The 21,720-nt window shown below is 42.9% G+C and overlaps 1 protein-coding gene and 1 long non-coding RNA gene across 12 annotated transcripts in view; both read left to right on the top strand.

Moving 5' to 3' along the window:
• Nucleotides 1-5,636: 5,636 nt before the first annotated feature.
• On the top strand, nt 5,637-9,532 carry LOC138406937 (uncharacterized). The gene is made up of 4 exons (XR_011240280.1): nt 5,637-5,747; nt 6,283-6,319; nt 6,759-6,841; nt 8,652-9,532. It is a non-coding gene; the product is annotated as an uncharacterized lncRNA (long non-coding RNA).
• A 4,001-nt stretch (nt 9,533-13,533) lies between these two features.
• The window catches only part of atp11b (ATPase phospholipid transporting 11B), a 40,337-nt gene continuing 32,150 nt past the window's right edge, over nt 13,534-21,720 (top strand). For 9 of the 11 annotated variants that reach the window (XR_011240276.1, XR_011240278.1, XR_011240277.1 and 6 more), the window contains exons 1-2: nt 13,570-13,947; nt 21,066-21,182. Coding sequence is in view for 8 of the 11 variants with exons in the window: in XM_069520491.1 (XP_069376592.1) it covers nt 13,921-13,947; nt 21,066-21,182 (144 nt within the window). In the remaining 3 variants the exon portion in view is untranslated. Of the gene's footprint in view, nt 13,948-21,065; nt 21,183-21,720 lie in introns of all 11 variants that reach the window. The other 2 variants (XM_069520453.1, XM_069520461.1) reach the window with 2 other exon arrangements.

Below are 21,720 nucleotides of genomic sequence, written 5' to 3'. Positions count from 1 at the left end.
AGTGAGGAGAACAACAGAACGCTCGCCTTGTTCTGAATCATCTCTTTGCGACTCAGTGAAGCAGATAAATAATGTAGGAATCAGCTCAGACATCAGTGTAGTGTAAACATCTCCGGCTGCATATTTAACAGTTGACGAAGTTGATGGTGATTATTAAACTTTTTCCCACTGCACCTCCACAACTGATGAGAACGATTTATCTCTGGGCCAATTAATTAAAAAAAAAAGCATCAACATCCAATGTTTATGACCGTGTTCCTTTAAATCCACTTTCTTTTTTTGAGATCCGTCTTTTTCTAATTGTTATATTATCAAACACAGTTTTAATATTTGCTGATTCAACTTTGAATGAATCAAAGATAAAACAAAATCATGTAAATTAACTTATAAATGAGCCTGTTTTAAAAACTGTTTCACAATAAAGTTCATCATTTTATAACGTCCCCAGAAAGTCAGGAGAATCTGACGTGACAACAAATATCTCTGGGTGAAAAAGCAGTTACACACACGTGGGACACCAACAAAGACACACACACACACACACACACACACTCTGTTTGACGAGCTCTAACCAACCCTCTTGTTAAGAACAGGAAATTCCTTATGGGTGTAAACAGTTGTTTATTAGCGTCTCTGCTAATTCACACACAGGCAGACACACACACACATACAAACACATACATTAACACTCAGCATGTGCACTCTCATAAACAACACTCACACACACACACACATTTTACAGACAGGGACCGCTGTGAGTGAGTCTGTGTGTGTGTGTGTGTTCTCACCTCGTTATCACTTTCAGTTATTACTTTACACCTCTGCTACATGGGGCTAAGTGACCCCACACATCAACACACAGTGTGTTTCAGTGTGTGTTTGTGTCCATGGAGCTTTGTTGTCGTCATCATCACATCTCACTTCTCGGAAAGAGTGAAACACAACCCTGGAGTCTTCAAATCAAAACTGGGTCAGACAAACTTCTGTGTTGTAGATGCTCAGAACCGGTGTTCAGCCACAGCGGTGCGTTTTAAAACTAAGGAGCAGTGTTGTGGATGTAGCCTCAGTGTTCACGCTGTGTTGACAGGAGAGCGATAACCCACTGTCTCCAGTGTAAGTGAGGCCCTTCCCATCCAAGGGTTCTAATCAGGCGTGGGGCCGGGCTGAAACAAACCAGTCGGACGAGAGTTCAGAGCGTCCTGCAGCCGACTGGAGAAGTGCTGAGTGGTTCATGTGCAGAACAACAGGCAGACGGACAGATCGACGCCGAACAAAGCAGAAGAATCACAATTTACACCTCAGGGTTATTAAAAGCGTGTTTCATCAGCTTCACGACGACTCAATGTTCACCATGACTAACGTTGTGTAAATGAGCTGGATACACTGGACACTTTGTGTGAGGCCAAAGAAAAGACAGGGGGAGCGAACAGGAAGTGCAGCCCATTATGTGGCACGGTAATCTAGTTAGTGATTCATCTGTCGGTGACGAGAAAAAAGCTTATTCATTTCATTCTCTCACGTGTTGGTCAGTCCATTTGGAGGGAAAAAGAAATCCCAATAAGGAGAAATCTGCGTTTCCCCTTATCACATCATTGCTCTTCCATTTTCCCATTGTGGTGTTAGATTAGTCATAAAAATATGAACTGGACAGAAACACAGAAATAAATCTCCGCATTAGTCCATTTGTTGTAAAAGCCTTATTTCTAGTAATCATGGAATTAGCCGCCCTACGTGTCGCACAGTTTCAGAAACAGAAATGCTAGAAGAAGAACTACTCCTGAACAATGTTCCAGTACTTGTACACAAAGTCATTTTCTTTGGTCTATTTTCCTCCTAACCGGCTGCAGCTCAGTGTTTGAACTGTGTAACGGCAGATAAAACCCATTTGGCAGAGCCAAGGCATGTGGGAGCCAGATTACCAAATGTTCCACACCACATTAGTCCCATATTACATTAAAATCACAGCACTTTGGGTTTCATTTCAAAACATACCCAGAAATTAAAGCATTAATTACTGTAATGATGGTAATCTGAGGCAATGTGACACCACGTTAGAGCATGACAGATTTAGAGTTTTTCTGAACAGGGCTAATTTAAAAAATGGTTTAATTCTTGCTGAGGTTTGAAGCTGGTAGGAACCGCAGGGGAAAGCTTGACACGCTGCTGTGTTGAGTAGATGACACACGGAGAAGTTCTCTCAACTTATTTCAAGTGGCGTTCACTCCTGCGGCGCCGGCAGGTTGTTTTAGGCCCGTGTGCACGTTTCAAAGTTTGTTTCCGGTGACGAAAAACCTAAAACTAAAAATCCTGCTGAGAGCAAGTCTGCTGCAGAAGAACCATGAACGGTGATAGAGTGCGGGGGGGGGGGGGTTCAGTTCTCATACCTCAGTGTCAACTCACCGTGACGTCACCCGTTGGTTTTGCGAGCTTGATGCCTCAGCGTTGGTATTTTGTCCAGCGCCATCTTTCTTTCAAACCAGAAGTAACCATATTTGATTAGAGCAGGGGGTGGAGCCTGACTCGAGGACACCGCAGCTGTCAATCACAAGGTATCCACGTCCCCAATGAATGCGATGCTTCAAACAGACGATAATTTACTCAATGAACATCATGTCGTGTTGAAGAGGACTTGAAACTAGAGACTGAGACATGAGCTCCTCTGTAAAATGTTAGAAGACTTAATAATTCAAATGAGAAGAAGCGTAAAGTAGAATCAGAGTCTTTGTCCATTTTCTTTTGGAGTCAGTTACAACTAAACCCCATAGTGTTGAGTATTAATGAGGGAATTTCATTTTCCAGTGAACCATCCCTTCAAGAGGAGCTGTGGTGTCGTGTCCGAGGGTCAAAGTGTTGAAAGCTGTTCTGCGTTAGATGCAAACATACTGAAAGATTGTCAGAGCTCAGTCACAGTAAGAACGGAATCACACCGCTCTCTTAAATCAACCCTGCACACGATGTCCTCGCACATTAAACCTGGAAGTGGATGAAAACCAGTGGCCGCTTGCTCCCAGAGGCGATCGAGTGTTGATGGTCAGGAAAAGCCCCAGAGGCTACGAACTGTCTCCACTTGGCTGTTTGAGTTTGAAGGCTGAGTCGACGTGAGCCAGGGATCACACATGTTGGTTAAAAGGATTAATTGGAAAAGGTTCTTCATTTCACTCAGGCCATGTGAACGGTAACAGACTGTGGAGCAGCAGAGTCAAGTCTTGGCTCACCCCCGTGTGTGTGTGTGTGTGTGTGTGTGAACCAGAAGTACCACCAATTCACTAAGTAGTCCAGTTGGAATGACAGAATGACTAAATGGTCCAAAACGGACAAACAAAGATCCATATGCCCATGCTGTGCATATGCCAGCTCTCTCTCTCTCTCTCTCTCTCTCTCTCTCTCTCTCTCTCTCTCTCTCTCTCTCTCAGTCTCTCTCTCTCGCTCCGCAGGCCAAGTCAAATCTTGTTGCTAGGTTTTACATGCTGGCAACTCTCCAAGCCACTCATGCATTGGAGTGGACTGTTGGACTCTGTCAGACGCAGACGTACACTCTCTCTCTCTCTCCCTCTCTACACACACACACACACAAACACACACAAACACACACGCACACACACAAACACACACACACACACACACAGCCGTCATATGTATCATGCATAGCAAAGTGAAAGCTCCCATTGATAGTGCAGCCGGAGTGAGACGGTAGGAAAGAAGGAGAGAGACAAGCCAGAGTGAGAGGGAGGGAGACATTTCTCTCTCCTTAACAACCATCATCTTCAACCACCACTTCTGATTTCTCCTCCTCGTTGGCTGTCGCAGGCTCCTGCTCTGACTCCCCGTCCCTCTTATTAGCATTTTTGGAGAGTGAAATTAAGTTTTGAGGAAGGATGCCTCTCAGTCGCCTGATACAGGAACGGGCTTTTATCGATTCCTCTCGATGAACTCACTTGACTTGAAGGATCCTTCGGTGTCTGTCGACCAAAAGCTCAGTTCCATCTATGTCAACCTTAGAGATAAACAAGAGGAGGGACACACGTGGGAACTGACGGCAGAAAGTGAAATCTGTACATTCATCATGTCTGAAACACAAAAATAACCCATCGTCAAACTACCTCTGATTTTCTTCCGCTTCACTTTGTCCCTCAACAATCATGAGAATAAACATTTTAGTGATTTAAAATCAAATATGGACAAAAATCTAGAAAAACATCTTTGGAGGTTAAAGAAGCAAATATTTACTCAATGTGAAAAAAGTTCTCATAGATTCAGGTGTAGAGTTTGTGTATGTGCACATGGGGAACAAGGTGCATGTGTTAATGTATTTATATATTTATATATATTTAAAGAAGGATACTGTATGCAACAATCAGAGGGTTAACAAACAGTTAGGAACCAGTCAGGTAAATAAATGTGCAGCTTATTGGTGAGTATATATCACCATCTAGTGGATGGATGAAAGATTTGTGAGGCCCCAGAAAAATACCCAAAGAGCATTTATATTCATACACAGTGTGATGTTTTAAATATGTTCTGAAAATAAAGTTATTAATATAAGAATCCAGCGAGATGGAATAATAATACACAAAACCTCTTTGCTTTAAACTTTAACGAGCAAAGCAGATGTGAAATCACTTTCTATAGAACTGTGCAGCTGATTATAACAAGTCTCTGTAAATTCCACAGAATTCATGAAAAGCAAACTTCATTCGGGATTATATTAAAATATTTGTATTTAATTTTTATTAAGTGATAAATTCAACATATATTAACGTAGTAAAATGTAGCATGAGAACCACACTGACACAAGAATGCATATAAATATATATAAATATATATAATATATAATATAATATATATCAGCATGAGATTAAAGCTTTTTCCTGGAAGAAATGTGAGCGAACGTTCTTCAAATACATACAAATATACATATATATATATACATATATATATATATATATATATATATACATACATACATATAGAGATATATGTAAAACTATTGACCCTGGCCTGACATAAACACACACACACACATTCAAGTGATCATTGGTGTTATTTACATAAAGAAGTGAGACCACTAGACCAGGGCCTCTCTGAAGCAGGTATTAGACACACACACACACACACACACACACACACACACACACACGTGTATATACAGACACTTTTCAAAAGCCCCCGTCCTCCTTCATTTCCTGCTTTGTCTTTGAAAGCTGTGGGTGTTTAGCGGCACGCTGCCACTTCAGAAGAAAAGATATGGGGGTAAAGAAAAGAGTGATGGAGAGAAAAGGAGGGAGAGGGGATGAAGCAGGCCGGACAAATGTTTGGTCTGTGGCTGATGGAGGCGTCAGATAAACATGGTGGTCCGCCCGCCTCCAAACACGCACCTGACGCTGCATGTAGCAGAGCAAAGAGCCGGCCACCGGAAACTGCATTTCTCCATTTACATCTATTAACATTGAAACGACGCGGATCGGGTTGAACTAGCAATAAAAACAAAATCCATAAAAAAGTTTGTGTTAAGTCATGTCAGAGTTTAACCAACAACTAGTTTCAAGACATATCTGAACTGTAGCAAAGACTCAAGACATTTGTAAGATGAAGAAAAGATCATAACAACAGATTTGCTTTTGTGTTTTATGTTTCAGCCTCCGCAGACTAGACTTGATCTGAGTCTAAAGGTTTGACTCTGTCCTCCAGGTCGAAGGTGTCCTCTGTCCAGACCTCACTGTGGGACAGATCTGACTCCATAACCTGAAGTGTGTGAGAACCACGACAACCACACAAACCTTCGGAAAGTTATCTGTGTCTCACCCTTCAAATCTGCTCTTTGTTTTATTGATATGTACATAACCTCAATGTATGTAAATACAGACACTTACCATGTTGTGCTTTTTGCACACACACACACACACACGCACACACACACACAGTAGCAGTGCTGCTGGTATCAGTCTGCACAGATAAGAGAAGTTGTGAAATGAACTATGCAAATCTTTCCACTTCAGCTCAAACTCAGTCTCATATCAAAGCTGTGGAGTGATAATGGCTCTCTCACACACACAGACACACACACACACACACACACACACACACACTCACACACACAGTCTTAGATAGACTCTGTTGGTGGTCTCGTCCGCTCTCGTCTGCCTTTCTCTTAGATTAGCCGACTGACTGACTGGTATGTACAGCTTCATTCTCAGACGTGAGAGTCAGACTCTAACTCGCTGAGTTGCTGCAGGTTTACTGAAGGAAACTGACCGGAACACTTTCTTATGTTTTTATCAACAGTGTTAATGATGCTGGTCCTAAACATCTAAACACACAGGTATGAATTCACTAATACAGTGAAGTATTCAAATTGTAGTAAATATTCTTAGTGAAATATCTGATGTATATATATTTTTATGAAAGTCTAGTTCAAAGTGAACAGATTTGTTATCTTAAAATAAAATACATGAAACTTTTAAATATATTTAAGTAGTCTACATACAAGTACAACAATAATTTGAGTACCGATTACAAAACACAAAAATAAATGTGCATTCCAGAGTTTTGAATCTACTTCTAGAATGTTTCATATAGAAACTTTTTCTGACTCAAGAATTTTATCAAGAACATGATCCTGCATTTGATGATAAAATCAATACTTGTACACGAACAGGATGTATAAACCACTTATACTTTCCATGTTCCGTAAATGTGGAGGAACGAACTTTCTGAGTGTGTGTGTGTGTGTGTGTGTGTGTGTGTGTGTGAGGCTGCAGGTGTGCCATAAGTGTGTGTGTGGGACATTCTCCTCTGGTGCTGGAGCAGAACAAACATGGATTAGAGCCACACCACCATGCAGGTATCAACAACTCTCTGTTCATCTGTGCACACACCCTCTCTCACACACACACACACACACACACACACACACACACAGCCAGCTGCTACGGCTTACATGATGTCAGGGCCATTAAAGTGGTGTAGCTGGAGAGGGCAGACAGACAGATGAAAGGCCTGTCATTTAAAGTGAGTGAACTATTAGAAAGCTCGGACCTGCTGACGGACAGACAGGTTTACTGCCTGGAGGCGTGGAGGCTGCGGAGGCCTGAGATGTTGAATATACAGTGTGAGTCCATCACAGGTTTCACACTTTAGCGTGAAGTGGACTTTGTTTGTTCTTTATTCATTATTCAATCACAAAAGCTTCGTGTGATGAAGCGTCGCTCAACAGGAGTGATTGATGAGCGTGATGTGGGCTCGCTCCTTTACACACACACACACTCACACACTCACACACTCACACACACACTCATCGACTCACCTGCTGTCTAAGTCTGGAGCTGTGCAATCCATCGAGAGTTCAACCAAAGTTTTTCCTGATAACATTCACACACATGTACATTTGCACATGCACACGTGTGACCTGATGCTCGTTGCGTCACACACACTGGTTTTTACCCTGAAAAAAAAGATTTTCCAAAACCATTCCAGGATTTCAATCAACACACGTAAAATATTTCTTTACCGATCATCATGGCGACACAAATTCACCAAAAGTTACCAAAAGTACTTTAAGTAGAGCATTATACTTTATACCACTGTATATATGATGCTCTATATACTTCACCTTTACTCTACTTCAAATATACTAACATTCAAAATAACTTTGTACAATCTGCTCTGATTTTACTTTGCTAATGAACAAACAAAACATATGATCATTTCATAAAACATGTTTTATTCTAGATTCATTAAACTAATAATATGTGCATGAACATTATTAGAGTAAAGGTTCAACTTAACCATCCTGGCTGCAACACAAACAATATAATTACAATCCATCATCAATAATAATACAGCATGATTGATATTATCATATGGGACATTCTGCTTTCACACAATAATTTACTTTTATCTTTCTGACTTCATTATTTAAATGCAGACCTTTTCTTTTCATGGAGTTTTTTTTTTTAGCACTTCTACTTCTACTCTGGTGACGGAGGGAGAACTTTTGCTGGATAAGTAGAAACAACACATCGCGGCTCTGTCTGCTCAAATAAACCAGATGCCGCTGAGCATGTCTGAACTCATGTGGACGCACCGGTCCGAGCCAGCTGCCGCTCACTCACTCACATGCAGCCGGGGAGCCAGGGCAGGGAGGATAGGGGCCCTAAAAGGCCAAGGTCAGCAGGGGCCAAGGTTACCACAGCAACGTCAAACACACAAATGCATTCACACAGGCACATGCATGTTGTGACCTAGAGTTACCACAGTAACTTAATACAAAACACACACACCTCATCAAGGAGCGGACGGATGTGTGGTCGACTCTGGAGGTTTTATCACAGTTAATTGTCGACACTTTAATGCATGCAGGTTCTTTCTACACACACCTGTGTCTCTGCGTGTGCACGTATAATCTGCGAGTCCTGTTTTATACACGTAGGAATAAAAAATCTGACTATACACATATTGAAAATTTGATTCTAAGAAGTTCCAGGAAATCCAGGAAACAGTTTTCTCACCTTTTACATCAAACAGCTCAAGAAAATGGAAAAAGTTGCTGAAAAGGGAGTTTATCTCCAGAAACTTCCTTTTTTATTGTTTTTTTTTTTTTCAAATGTTTTCTCTGTAAACCACCTTCACATAATAATATTTCTCTCTTTCAGTGAATGTCTTCTCTCTGTATCCGGGACAAGGAAGTGAACCATCATCACAGGCAGGATTTCATCTTTAACAAAAACCACTCAGAAAAGAAAATGTCTGTTTGTGTGTGTCAGAATGATGGAGGGGCGAGGGTTCGCTTTTTCATGCAGCTTCTTGTCGGGATAGAAACGAAGCAGATCGGAAAAGCAGCAAAGCATAGATTGCCCCTTCCTTCACACACACACACACACTCACACACACACACACACACACACACACACACACACACACACACTCACATACCTTTGGGATCGGAGGGAAACCCTTTGACATGAGACTCAGTTGCTCTGTGGGTGGCTGTCCTGCATCACCAAAAAACCATGACTCATTTCCGAGAATCAGTTTCTGAATCTTTCCGAACAGTCGTGGAGATGGGTTGCAATGCAGTAAACTTGAAAGTGGGTGCAGAGATAAAAAAAAAAAAGCTGCTTTAACATTGAACCAATCTTATCAGATACAAACAAACAGGGAGCGGAGGTTGTTTGCATCAACAACAAGAAAAGGAAACGTCCCCGGTCATTTCATTTCTCCCGTTTTTAAATATCTGATGCAAATAATGTCACAGGTTCTGATTAAAAGTGAAACATGTTCCGTCCACAGGGACTGAAGAGAGTTCAACAACAAAACTCTGCCCTGAAAGCCGGACCCTCCTCCACCCATAGACATGAAGAAGAAGAGGGAGGAGCAGGCCCTTCATCAATCAGTCCTATCCCTAACCCCCCCAACACTTACCTGATATAAAAATATATAAAAACTACTTCTACTCCTCAAACAGCCATTTAAACTGCAGGTTAAACACAGAACAAGTGTAGTGGACTCTTGTATTTTCAGATCCTACACACACACACACACACACACACACACACGTATGCACTTGCACACACATGCAATTTGTCATCCATGACCAGCTCCAGTGAGGTAGATGAAGAGCTTCCCTCTGTCTCTCTGGGTCACAGAGTAAGGAGGTCAGGGTGTTAGGTGAAGAATTAGTAGCTCCTTAGGAAACCCAATAGCATCCACCTGGCCACACACACACACACACACACACACACTCACACACACACACACACACACACACACAGAGCTGTGGTGATTCACCAGGTTGTGACAGACTGCCTTAAGGAGCCGATAAGAACACACACACACACACACATATAAAACGTATTTGAGTTTTGAAGATGTTTGTGTTTCTATTGTCTGATTTATTGTGTTTTGTGTTTTATTGGCTCGTCGTTGTTGCATTTGATAAATTGAATACAGTATAATAATAAATTGGGTTGCAGTTGTAACACCTGAGTTCGTCCTCAAGAGGGAGACTCACACCACATGTCAGATTTCAAACACAGCTTTAACTTTGGTAAATTGTTAAAAAGTAAACCGGTGGATTACGACAATCATCAAATCATTTGATTGTGATTGCAGATGAAACACACGACTGACTCTCTGGAAATCTATCGTTGAACTGAACCACCTCCTCGCCTGTATTTCTTGTCCTGCAATGTTTTATTTGTTCATTACTTCCAAGACTTATATTGGTATTGACTCAGTTTAAAAGCCAATCCATTTGTGTTTCCCTAGGTGAGCGGACCGGCTGCCCGAGGTGCTGGTCCTCACAGGAGGACGAATACTCATGTTAATGCAACAAGACAGAGACTAATACGCACGGAGTGGAAGCCAAAGTCTGAGCAAGCATCCGTTACACAGGGAGGGGGGGGGGGGGGGGGGGGGGGGGGGGGGGGGGGGGGGTCTATGCAGAGTGAGGAAAAACTTCTCCTAAACCTATTAGTATTATTAGTGAAAGCCACTTAGCGCTGGTGTATTTACCAAGAGGATCAGCGACAGCATGGTTAAACAGGCCTGATGGATTACCTCAGTCCAATACTGAGAGGAGAGGAGACGAGAGGGGACGAGAGGAGATGAGAGGAGACGAGAGGAGAGGAGAGGAGACGAGAGGAGAGGAGACAAAGAGACTATATGAGACAATCAGCCTCTGTTTGCCGTTAACTGTCAGAATCTATAAAATGACACGACCTCTGATCGACTGCTTTCAAGAATTCAGGGGTGTTGCTACAGGGTGGGGAAAGCAGGGGCCACGAGCTGAGAGAGGGCCCCTGGGAACAGATAGATAAACACTTTAATCAGTGTGAGCTGGAAGGTTTTGGATTTTATCAATTTGAGATAGAGACGGACTTTTACAACTGCGTACAATTGTTGAACTGCATTTATCAATCAGTGGATAATGATGTTGTGTCAGGGATCACTCGCTCCTGCACCAGAAAAATGAATCTATTTAATAGATGCGTTAAATTCAAATTGACATCTTTGATCATCGAACACACACACACAAGCCATCATGGACAGAAATTAGTTTAACAGCAATTTGAAAGTACAAATCTTAATCAAGCGATTTCACTTTATGCTACTTTGTTCATGAATTCCACTTCATTTGAAAAGAACATATATAATATATAGAACATATATAATTCATTCACATATAAGAAGGGAGTTTGAGTACATTTCCTTTTTAATACCGTCTTTACTTCAGTGAAATCTGTTTGAGTAATTCTTCACTTCCACCACTGCACACGAGGATGCTCGGTGTGGAAGTCCTGCAGCCGGTGTGTTGCATAAAATCACTTAATGGAATGAGTTGCATTTTTTTTACAACACAGGATATCCCATAAGCACTTAATATGTCAAGAACATGTACCGGTGCTGTGGTGGATTCAATACATTAGTGGGCAGGCAGCCAGACATTGTGTGGGATAACACCATCCTCCTCCGTGGCAGACGTCAGGGGCAACATGGAGCACTGGCTCCGCTGTCTGAGGCATGAGGATAATACACAGGCAGCATTTCATCTGACAGCAACTGTGCGTGGGCCACAGTGATATGACTCATGCTTCATGAAGCACGTGAAGTTACTGCAGCTCATCCAATGTGAGATGCAGTAACTTCAAGACGTGAACAACAGGGAGAAGCTCTGTGCAAACGTCAGTGTGGCATGTGGAGATGATGTTTGGTCGGGTTCAAACTAAACACCACAGCTCTTATCGCCTCGTGACTTTCAAACCCTGAAAGAATCCATCTGTGGTTTTTTTTTTTCATTTCCAGGAAAAAGCCAACACCATGAGCCTCCCTGCAGATCCCTCACATCAAACTACCCGATCCAGCTGTGGGACCAGATGCTGCTGCTGCTGCTGCTGCAGCGGCGTTATGTAAGTCAGTGTAACCTACAGATTATATCCTGACAGTCACATGGGTGTGGTTAGTCGCTGGGCTAACACACAAACAGGAGATTAGTCACAGAGTTAAGCTGTCTTCGTTTTGACATTTCTGACATGTCTGCTTGGACACGCTACACGGCAGAGAAACACGTGACCCGGGCTGTTGTGCACGATGGATGAGTCGGTCTTGAACCCAAGATGCTGTGAGAACTCTGGCACAGTCAGTGCCTTGCTCTGCTGACTCACTCAGAGGCCTAAAGCTGTGTCAATCCTGCAGATAAATACATGCTGGCTCAGCTTCTCCGGCTTTTATGATCTTTAGAAAAATCCCGATGGAGGACGGGGACGTCGGGTGGTAGAGTTGAGTCACACTTACACCTTCAGGGGCAAACGTGAGCTTCTTAAGAACAATGCAAATACATGCAAATACGTTTGTGTGAGTGTTTTGAAAGAAAATGCAGCTGGACAGCTGCAGCTTTCTCTGCTCTGAATGTATGATCACAGCTTCTCTTGCCATCGATGGGAACATCTCGTTTTTTAATCACATGCTTCACGGTGGATCGATGTAGAAAACGCACAGTGCAGCCAAATCCGTCACTTAGATTTTCAAAACAAGCATTTTTCCTCCTCCCTGTTGGGCATCGTTTGTGTCCCATACATCATCGACTGATTGAGATGTACGACGACCAAGTCTCCGAGGAGGCGGAGGCAGGAGTGGACTCATCACTGTGAGAGAGCCACCAATACTCAGATGACCTCACTTTATGTGAGATGCCTTACAAGAGGAACCCTGGAACGACTGGAGGACTAGAGGGCAGCGCTGAGAGATTTAAACAAGAGGAATAAAAAGGCAAATCCACCGATGGGACTCTCCCTGAAGCTCTGGCTCTAAATGATTATATTTATAATTTCCAGTCGTATCGTCAGTCAAAGAGAATGAAAAGCCCCTAGAGCGAGGGACCGTGAATGAACGAGAGAGGGACGAGGTTAGTTTCTCATTTTCAGTCAGGACCTTCCCCCAGGAGATGAGAAACCAACTGTCTGTGGCTCCACAAACCAAAAACACGCTCGGAGGAAGAAAATCCACTTTCAGTGTCGACTGTGTCGGCTCAGGTTTAACAAAGTGCCTGGTCAGCAACATGACTCAGAGTCCTGCAATACTACACTGAGGGTATTCATACTCACACTTTGAATACAGTCAATGAAACAGTACTACTGCTGTCTGTCTATCTATCTATTTATCTATCTATCCATCTATCTATCTATCTGTCCATCTATCTATCTGTCCATCTAACTATCTATCTGTCTGTCTATCTATCTGTCTATCTGTCCATCCATCTATCTATCTATCTGTCCATCTATCTATCTGTCCATCTATCTATCCATCTATCTATCTATCTATCTGTCTATCTATCTGTCCATCTATCTATCTGTCCATCTATCTATCTATCTATCATCTATCTGTCCCTCCCTCCCTCCCTCTCTCTCTCTCTCCCTCCCATCATCTCTCTCTCTCCCTCCCATCATCTCTCCCTCTCCCTCCCTCCCTCCCCCTCCCCCTTTCCCCCGCCCCTCTCCCCCGCCCCCTCTCCCCCGCCCCCTCTCCCCCGCCCCTCTCCCCCTCCCTCTCTGGATGTTGTGGATGCAGACCGGCAGCAGGGGGCGGTGAGAGGCCGCAGCAGAGCTCTGATTCCCGGCTGTGAGTTGTGAGGTGGCAGGGTGACTCTGATCGTGGCAGCAGAGCCGTGATGGTGCGCAGCTCTGTGGACCTGGGACCCGCAGACTGTCTCTTTAACCGGGGCTCGCCAGTGTGACATTACCGCGGAATGGGAAGGGCCGGATCTTTATTCTCTCCGCTCGCTCGCTCCGCATGAATGTGTCGCGTAATGCGCCCGAGAGGAGCTTCCTGCCGGGGGAGACATTTGTGCTTCTGGACGGTGTTGTTGGAGTAGCTAGTTGCTAGCGCGGAGCTAGCGGCTGTGCTCGCTACTTATCTCCTGGAAGGATGCTCCGGTGGATCCGCCAGCAGCTGGTAAACATCTCCCACCTCTTCTCTCTGAACGTTAGCCTCCGTTAGCTCACAGCGGTAGAGCACCGAACTTAACCGGAGCGGTGTCAACTTTGTTTGCGTGTGATTCATCGAGAGAAGGCAGCTAACGAGCCGCTGCCTCGGCGAGTCTCCGACACTGTTGTCTCCGCGGGGACATCCAGGTGTAAGGGGGTGAACACGTTAGCCGCCTCCCCGGCTAGCTGCCCCTTGACACCGGTTCACTCCGCTCCGCCGAGCTGGGACCACGGTCTGGGCTGTGAGTCGATGGAAAAGTTTTCCTGCAGTTTGGAAAAATAAATAAATAAATATATATTTAAAAGATATTCACTATCTAGTCAACGCAGGTAATGCTAAGCTAGCAGGCTAACAGCGATAAACTTGGCCAACTTAAAACAGCGATGCTAACTCCACCTCCACACACAGGCTCTGACTTACATGGACTTTTCTAAGCTAACAGCTAGTTTGACAGCAGCATGGAAACCTCCAGTCTCCTGCCTCTAACTTTAACTTTACTCGTCTCCACTGTGGTTTTTAAACTTTGTGTTTACATTTAAAACTGTTCGCAGCGACTGACATGTAGCATCGGTTAGCGGACCGGTCCCATATGTTGAGGGAGAGTCGTGTTTGCTGTCATCACCTGTTGTTTGTCTACAAACAGGCTGAGGCCTCACCTGAGCTGTGAGTCACTCACTGTAGACCTGATGGATCCTGCTGTTGTGATCGTGAGTTCATTTGTGACTTGTGTCGTCGGTACACAGAGTAACAGGGCTTCAGTGGATCAACTCACCTTCCAATGATGCTGCTGTCAGTTAGGGTTTGTGTTTAAGTTCTGCTGCAGTGACCTTTGTGTGTCTCTTTAGTTTGGTCTGAGTAGAGTTTAAAAAAGTTTGTATAGGAACATTTGCAGTGAACATGAGAGCGACGAGCTGTGTGAGCATGTGAATGAATGAATGAAGAGGAGGTTAGTGAGCTGCCACGTCCCAGTTACTGAATGCCCCCTGGTCGTACATTCTGTTAGCATGTCACTTATTAAAGTCTTCAACTTTTGTCAATGTGTACAAAAAGTTTTCTGTCTACGCTCAGAGATTAAAGTGCACCACAGAGAGTTTGCGTCCAGTTGAAATAGCTCCGTTCATTTGACCCATTCCATATTACTGACCTCCTCGGTTAATTAAAAATGTTAATTAAAATGCATCTCACTCCACCTGATGGAAAAAGTTTGTTGGGGCCGTTCGTCTGACCTTGATAATCAGCTGGAATGTAAAGCACAGGTGTTTGTTCTCTCAGTATTTCTTATCGGGTTCTTTCTGGTGACATTGGTCCATGTGAAGAGGGAGAAAGGAGGAGGGGAAGGGTGGGGGAGTCTGAACTGGCTGTGAAAGGCTTTTAGCGTCTTTGGTAGAACGGGCATCATGCTAACGATGTATTTATATCATAAAGGACCATCTATAATCACAGTAAGAGAATAAGAATGCCTTCAGTACAAGGGAAAACTCTAACATCTGTTCTGAAAATGCTTAGTATGTCACAAATATAATAAAAATTATAATAATTAACTTGAATTTATATAGTGCCATTCCAAGGCCACTGTACAGAGCCAGGGTAAAAAACATATTTCTAGTAGAAGTGTGATCTGACAGCTGAATAATTCAAGAAACCACCGCAGCACATAGCCACTTTTTACGACTTAATTGTTACGAGTTTTTCTGAAGCAAGGCTTGATATGTGTAATTTAGGAGATGGATATTGCTTTAGTGCACTAAGAGGTGAGATATAATATAATCATTATAATAGTAATATAATATTGTGACAAAAATGGAGCTGATTATGAAGAGATATTTATATCATGCATCTTAGGCTACATCCACACTACTAAGTTCTTGTTTTTAAACTATAACGATGTCCGTCCACATGAACGATTTAGCTCAATAATTATCTCTGTCTTTACTAACACACATGAAAATGCATATCACATGACCACTCATGTGCACTGGGAATGTGTGTACCAGTATAAACAGAAGGCACATTGTCTACTTGCTAACTTAGTGCAAACGAGATAAAAATTGCCGTAAATGGTGATGTGTAACCGAAGTAGTGTGAGTTTAGCCTCAGCCTTTTGAGATAACACGATGTCCCAGACTTTTACAGTGTTGTTTACGATCTTTCTTTCTACAGCGATAATCTACTCAGTAGATTCTACTGTAATAAAGCAGTAAAACATCTGATTATTAAATGATCTATTCCACAATCGATCAAACTGTAGAGTTCCTCATCTTCTCTGATTCATTCTATGCCTCATGTTATTAGATATTTGTTTGGCATGCCTACGGTCATGTTAGCGTTTCTCTTGTCATCAGTAATACCATCAGAATACAGGATCTCTCTCTCTCTCTCTCTCTCTTCCTCTCTGTTCTGAAGTCTTTCTGTCTTTACCATCACTCTTCATGCAACTCAATCTCTTCCTTCTATCGTCTCTGATTAGCTCATCCCATTTGATTAAATGCCTCTGTAATACGACTCAGTGCTTTGCCTTTAGTGCGAGGCCTCAGTCTGTCTCCCGGGCATTGTTCAGGGCAATGATTCCCCACAAAGCACTGTGGGACCTGTAGGCTTCATGCAGGCAGTAATTACCTGTCAGCCTACAAATTGAAGAGGGCAAGAAAGTCCGGGAACAAAAAAGTCACATTGCACGTCACGTTATACTGACAGTAATATACATGCGTTTTAATTGCAGTATTTTCTTCTACATGGATTAATCTCATTGCTGTGCTTTAAAACCCATCATCCAGGCTGTGCTCACTCAGTGGACCTGTGTGGTGGATAGCAGCTAGCCAGTGTAGCTGTGTTGTAGTAGACTGCATTAAACTGAGGTGTAGTCACAGTTTTACTGGTTTAACAGCACCGCGCTGGGCAGGTGACTGGTGTTTGTGTGCTCTGAAAGACGTCATAGCGCAGTAAAGGGGCGAAAATTACCGTGTCCACCCTCGTGTTATGTTTACTTCACTGCTGGAGCAGTTATAATTTACAAACTGGGAGTGACTCATCCACAAACATGAAATTATTGTACCATTATGTACTTTGACTGCCTCTGTTGATTTAGGATAGGCCACAGCACAGGGACATTAGCATTGTTTATGTGTATCTGCTTTCAGAGCTAGAAATCTCCAGACCCTCCTGCTGTGACCGAGCACTACATTAAAGCTTCATTGCAGTGCTTGAAGAAACATTGGTTAAGGTGCTTCCCTTCGTTTCTCAATCACTCATCTTTGCAACCGTTACAAAAGGAAGTTAAGTGTGTTCCCAGCCAGCAATGAGCTGAAGTTAAGCTTTCATGTGCAAAGAAATAAACGATTAAGCAACCTGACTTGACACTTGATCGACGTGATGGTGATCGAGAACCTCAGACTGTCTGAAAAACTGGGTGGAGAAATAGAATTAGAAATCATTTTAAAGCTTAATTTGTCAGACTGTGGCAGCCCTCCATACTTTAACTTGTCCGACCACAGTTTCATAATGAACTAACATTTTGAATCTTTTAATAACATAAAAGAGCTCTAACTTAGCGTTCCACGCTGTAGCCTCTTTGTGGAGCTTATTGACCCGTCCTGCCGCATCAGTGGCCCATTAAAGAACCTGTTTTTTTTCCATCCTTGGCAGGTAGAAGTCATCTTAAACCCGGGAGTTTCTGTTTTGCTGTTCCGTGACGGGCATGTAGTTCTCAGCAGGCAGACAGACCTGCCCTCTCTGTGTACCTGTCACCCGGCTCGGTAGCGCATGAGAGCCTCCTGTGTGCACGTTCATAATCACAACAATGAACCCTCATTGACATGCTTCAGTGGGGACTTCTTCTTTCCAATCCAGGGCCATTCCAATATTTATAATATTTGAGGGCTGTACTAAATTGTTAAATAGAGTAAATCACACTGACCTCTATTGAAACGGATAGAACTGTCTTTGCTGAGGCGTCTGATATCAGATGGTCGTGATGACGATGCTACTCACTCAGCTGCACGAGTCAAGTTTTGTTCACAGCCGTAGATTGTCCCAAACAGACGTGTAAACTTTGGTGCACGTATCAAACATTCTTGTGATCTCACAATATTGGCGCACTAGTTCGTCTTCTAATTCAACAAATACAACTGATTGTCCGTTTTTCTTAGAAATCCCAACATTCCACATCCACTTGTCTGTTTTTGCCACTATGATGTATGTCAGTGATGACATGTAAGTGTTACATGCGTGTTTATTTTCACCGTGACCATGACCTGGGCAATCGACAGCCCCGGGGGGGGGGTGGCCAACCGCATGTTGAACTATTAATGGGTTTTCCTTTATCACAGAAAAAAGGTTGTTCTGCCATGAACATCTATTTGTTTTTATTTAAAGTTTTTATTCATTTCCTTGTGGGCTGGATAAAATTGTCTCATGTGCTGCGGCTGAGGCCGGACGACCCCACCTCCCCTTCGCTGGTTGACGTGCTCAGCTGAACTTCCTGTTTCAATCCTTCTGATGATAATATTCAGAGTTGTGTTGAAAGACTGATAAGAAGGAAACTGTGCTGTAGGAAATAATTACATGTGACTCTTCCGCAGCTTTAATTCAATTTCTGAATGTGTAGGCTACTGTTCATAAGAATTCAACACAGCACGATACACTGAGAAGTTTTTAACCAGGGTTCATTCATTTACCGTGTGAGAGCCTCCTTTGTTGGCTGCATTTCCCAGGTCAGGAATTCACAGTCAGTTGAGAAATGCCGCTGTTTGCCATGTGTGGGTCAGCACGCTGCTGAGACTCATGTGTCTCCGCTGTAGTGTTTGTTTGACCGTGTGAGTCTTCTTTACAGGAAGCCTTCGATTTAGTGGTTCAGCAGGACAGAGTGGAGTATCCCTTGTGTTTTGTCACTGGAGCTCAATGTTTAGCTCATTGTTTTGCCTTGAAAACATGGAATCAGTGATGTGCAGTGTGAGAAAGCAATTGTGTTGTTACAGGCTGCACAAATGTTGCTATTATTCTACTGTAGCCACAGTTTTGACGACCTCTCCATCCATTGTGTGCTGAGCAAAAGGACAACTGTGACTAAGATGAAAATAAATGCTCCTGAACGACAGAGAAATGTCACACGGACGATCTTTTGAAAGCTGTGAGCAAAGTGGAAAAGAATGGATCAGCAGAAATGGAAAAATCCTGTGTTGTGCATCGTGTGTTGTACATTGCACAGTTCGCTCTGAGCCGGACCAGTTGTCGTGGGGTCAGATGAATTCCTGAAGTATCAGAGTCCATTCCCCCAAACCTCCCCCCAACCCTTTCTTTCTCACCTTGGCTGCGTGAAATGTCAAAACACCGGAAAGTGAAACTAGGAAGAAAAGACGCATTATATGGAAAAGAAAACACGGAGGCCAGACTGGTGGAGCTGTGGCAACACAGACATACATTTGACATTTGAGCTCACAGAACAGCACCTACAGTCAAGGCATTTCCTCCTTGGCGGCATTGTGAAAGCAAACACCGCGCAACTTCTTTGTCTTTGCCAATAGCCAGACCTCAGCAGAGGGGCTGGTGGTTGATGTAGAGCGTGAGCAGCCAGGTCTTGGTAAAGTCAGAGCACTTAACTCGTCAGCTTTAGCTTTTCATCGCGGACATTTTAAAGAATCGCACAGTGTTTGTTTAGCTTTTGGTTCGAGCTTTTATTTACGCAACAGAACGCAGCAGCACAGGGAGAGCGTGAGGGAAGACAGTAATAGTTTGCATGTGTTCCTGCACAGAAGTGTGTGTGACGTGGCACAGATACATTCCTCTGTGTGTGCGTATGGGTGTGAGTGTGTGTCACACCTACGTCACACAAATTTGCAGAAGGGTTGAGGCACTTGTATTGACCTTCCCATTGTAGCAGCTGGCTTGTGACAAAAAGGACAGTTCCTGAAAATGATGTTAGAACTAAACCAGTCAGAATATGTTCCACTAAATTAACCTTAGTTCCCCACAGTGAACAAAAGTATGGTAACTATTATGAGAAGTTTTTGCAGTGTCAGTCGAGCGTCCCACATGTTTTCAGCATCTCTTCCGTGTTGAATTCTGGAGCTGGGCTCCAAAAATGTTCTTCATACAAGTTGTCTTTTCATTAACATTCAAGTGTTTCTGTTTTTTTCTGTAGAAAAACTAGGAACTTTTGTCTTGCTGCTTAGTTAGGTGAGCACAACACGTATATACCACTACCTGTTCTTGCATGATGCAGAGGAACAGTGGTGTAGCTTCAGGTATATTATTGTTTTCGGTTGCTCACAGCAGGATGTCTCTGTTTCTAGAGGAACCACTGCAGCACAAGACAAAACAGCCGAGAGAAATGGCTTAACTGTGTAGACACACTCGTTAAAATGAGGTTGAGTAGAAGCACAAACTGTTGCCAGAAGTGGATTTTAGTGTGTATACAGGGATATATCTCTTTAATGTAAATGACTTGTAAATGAATTGCTTTAAAATAAGGCGTTTCCTCTGCACCACTAGCAAACACTGGATTTCAGTCAGTTGTCTAATGTCTATACTATATATTCTTCTTCAAAGTATATTTTGAATTAAATTTCCCAAGCTGTTTCTGTTTTTCATAGTTTGGACACAAATGTTATGTCATCACTCTGTTACTCAATAATAGTAATTATTAGTTAGGACTTATTAATTATTTTCTAAAGTGTCAGCCTGGAAAGAAGGAATATTTTAATTGTTGATTGAAATGAAGATTAATATCTCAATTAATTATTTTGCTTAAAAAATTGTGAAATACAAAAAGGCAAAAAGGTGAACGCTCATTTTGTCAAACAAACGCCCCTCAATATAAAACAAAGTAAAAAAGTATTAAAATTCATGAAGACCAGAAGATCTTGTGCATTATTCCTTTAAATCTTCGAGCTACTTGTTGATTAATTTTGTGTCGACTGAACATTTCAGCTAAACACGAGTTCAAGCTCAGCAGCACTGCCCTGCTTATTAAAACATCTTTGATATGTGAGATGTACAAAGACTTGTTATGTGCTATAAGTAAAATGCTTCCCTCTTCTTTTCGATCTCTCCACACCTTCTCTCTTCTCATGTATCCTCCCTCCCCTCAGGGCTTTGACCCCCCTCATCAGAGCGAGACCAGAACGGTTTATGTGGCAAACCGCTTCCCCCAACATGGCCACTACATCCCCCAGCGCTTTGCCGACAACAGGATCATCTCATCCAAGGTACCAAATGTTGCCTGAGCCAGTTTTTCTTTTATTGTCTTTTAAATATGAGGAAGTAAAGGTTTGTTTCAGGACAATGTTTAAACCTGTACCATAACTCCCCCCCCCCCCATTAACAGATGAGATATAGACACGCTTATTATTGTTTTTTCTTTTAGTCACAATTAAGGTGGTTTGAGGCACTTCTGGTTTTGTTTTTGAAAGATATGAATCTTGACACTGCGTGACAGAAGAACACAAACGTGTTTTCTGGCACCAGTTTCTGTAGTTTTGAAAAATAAGTCACTGGTACAGAGATTAGAGGTGAAGAGCGACTCGTCGATGAGATGGTCAACACACAAACACACACGTTTTCTTTGGTGGTGAGAGGATTCTTGAGTTAGTTATAAGAATGCAGAACAAAAGGAAAATCCAAGTTACTTATTGAATTGATTTCAAGTCGTACTTTTGGAGAGACAGGAACAGCTCTCATACAAAGAAGACAATCCTCGGTGTGTCTGTGCGTTTAAGACCACGCTGCACAGGAAGTGGTGAATTG

This window comes from Paralichthys olivaceus, chromosome 3, assembly GCF_024713975.1.
Source record: "Paralichthys olivaceus isolate ysfri-2021 chromosome 3, ASM2471397v2, whole genome shotgun sequence".
Taxonomy (NCBI): domain Eukaryota; kingdom Metazoa; phylum Chordata; class Actinopteri; order Pleuronectiformes; family Paralichthyidae; genus Paralichthys; species Paralichthys olivaceus.
This window is presented reverse-complemented; position numbering and strand designations above follow the sequence as displayed.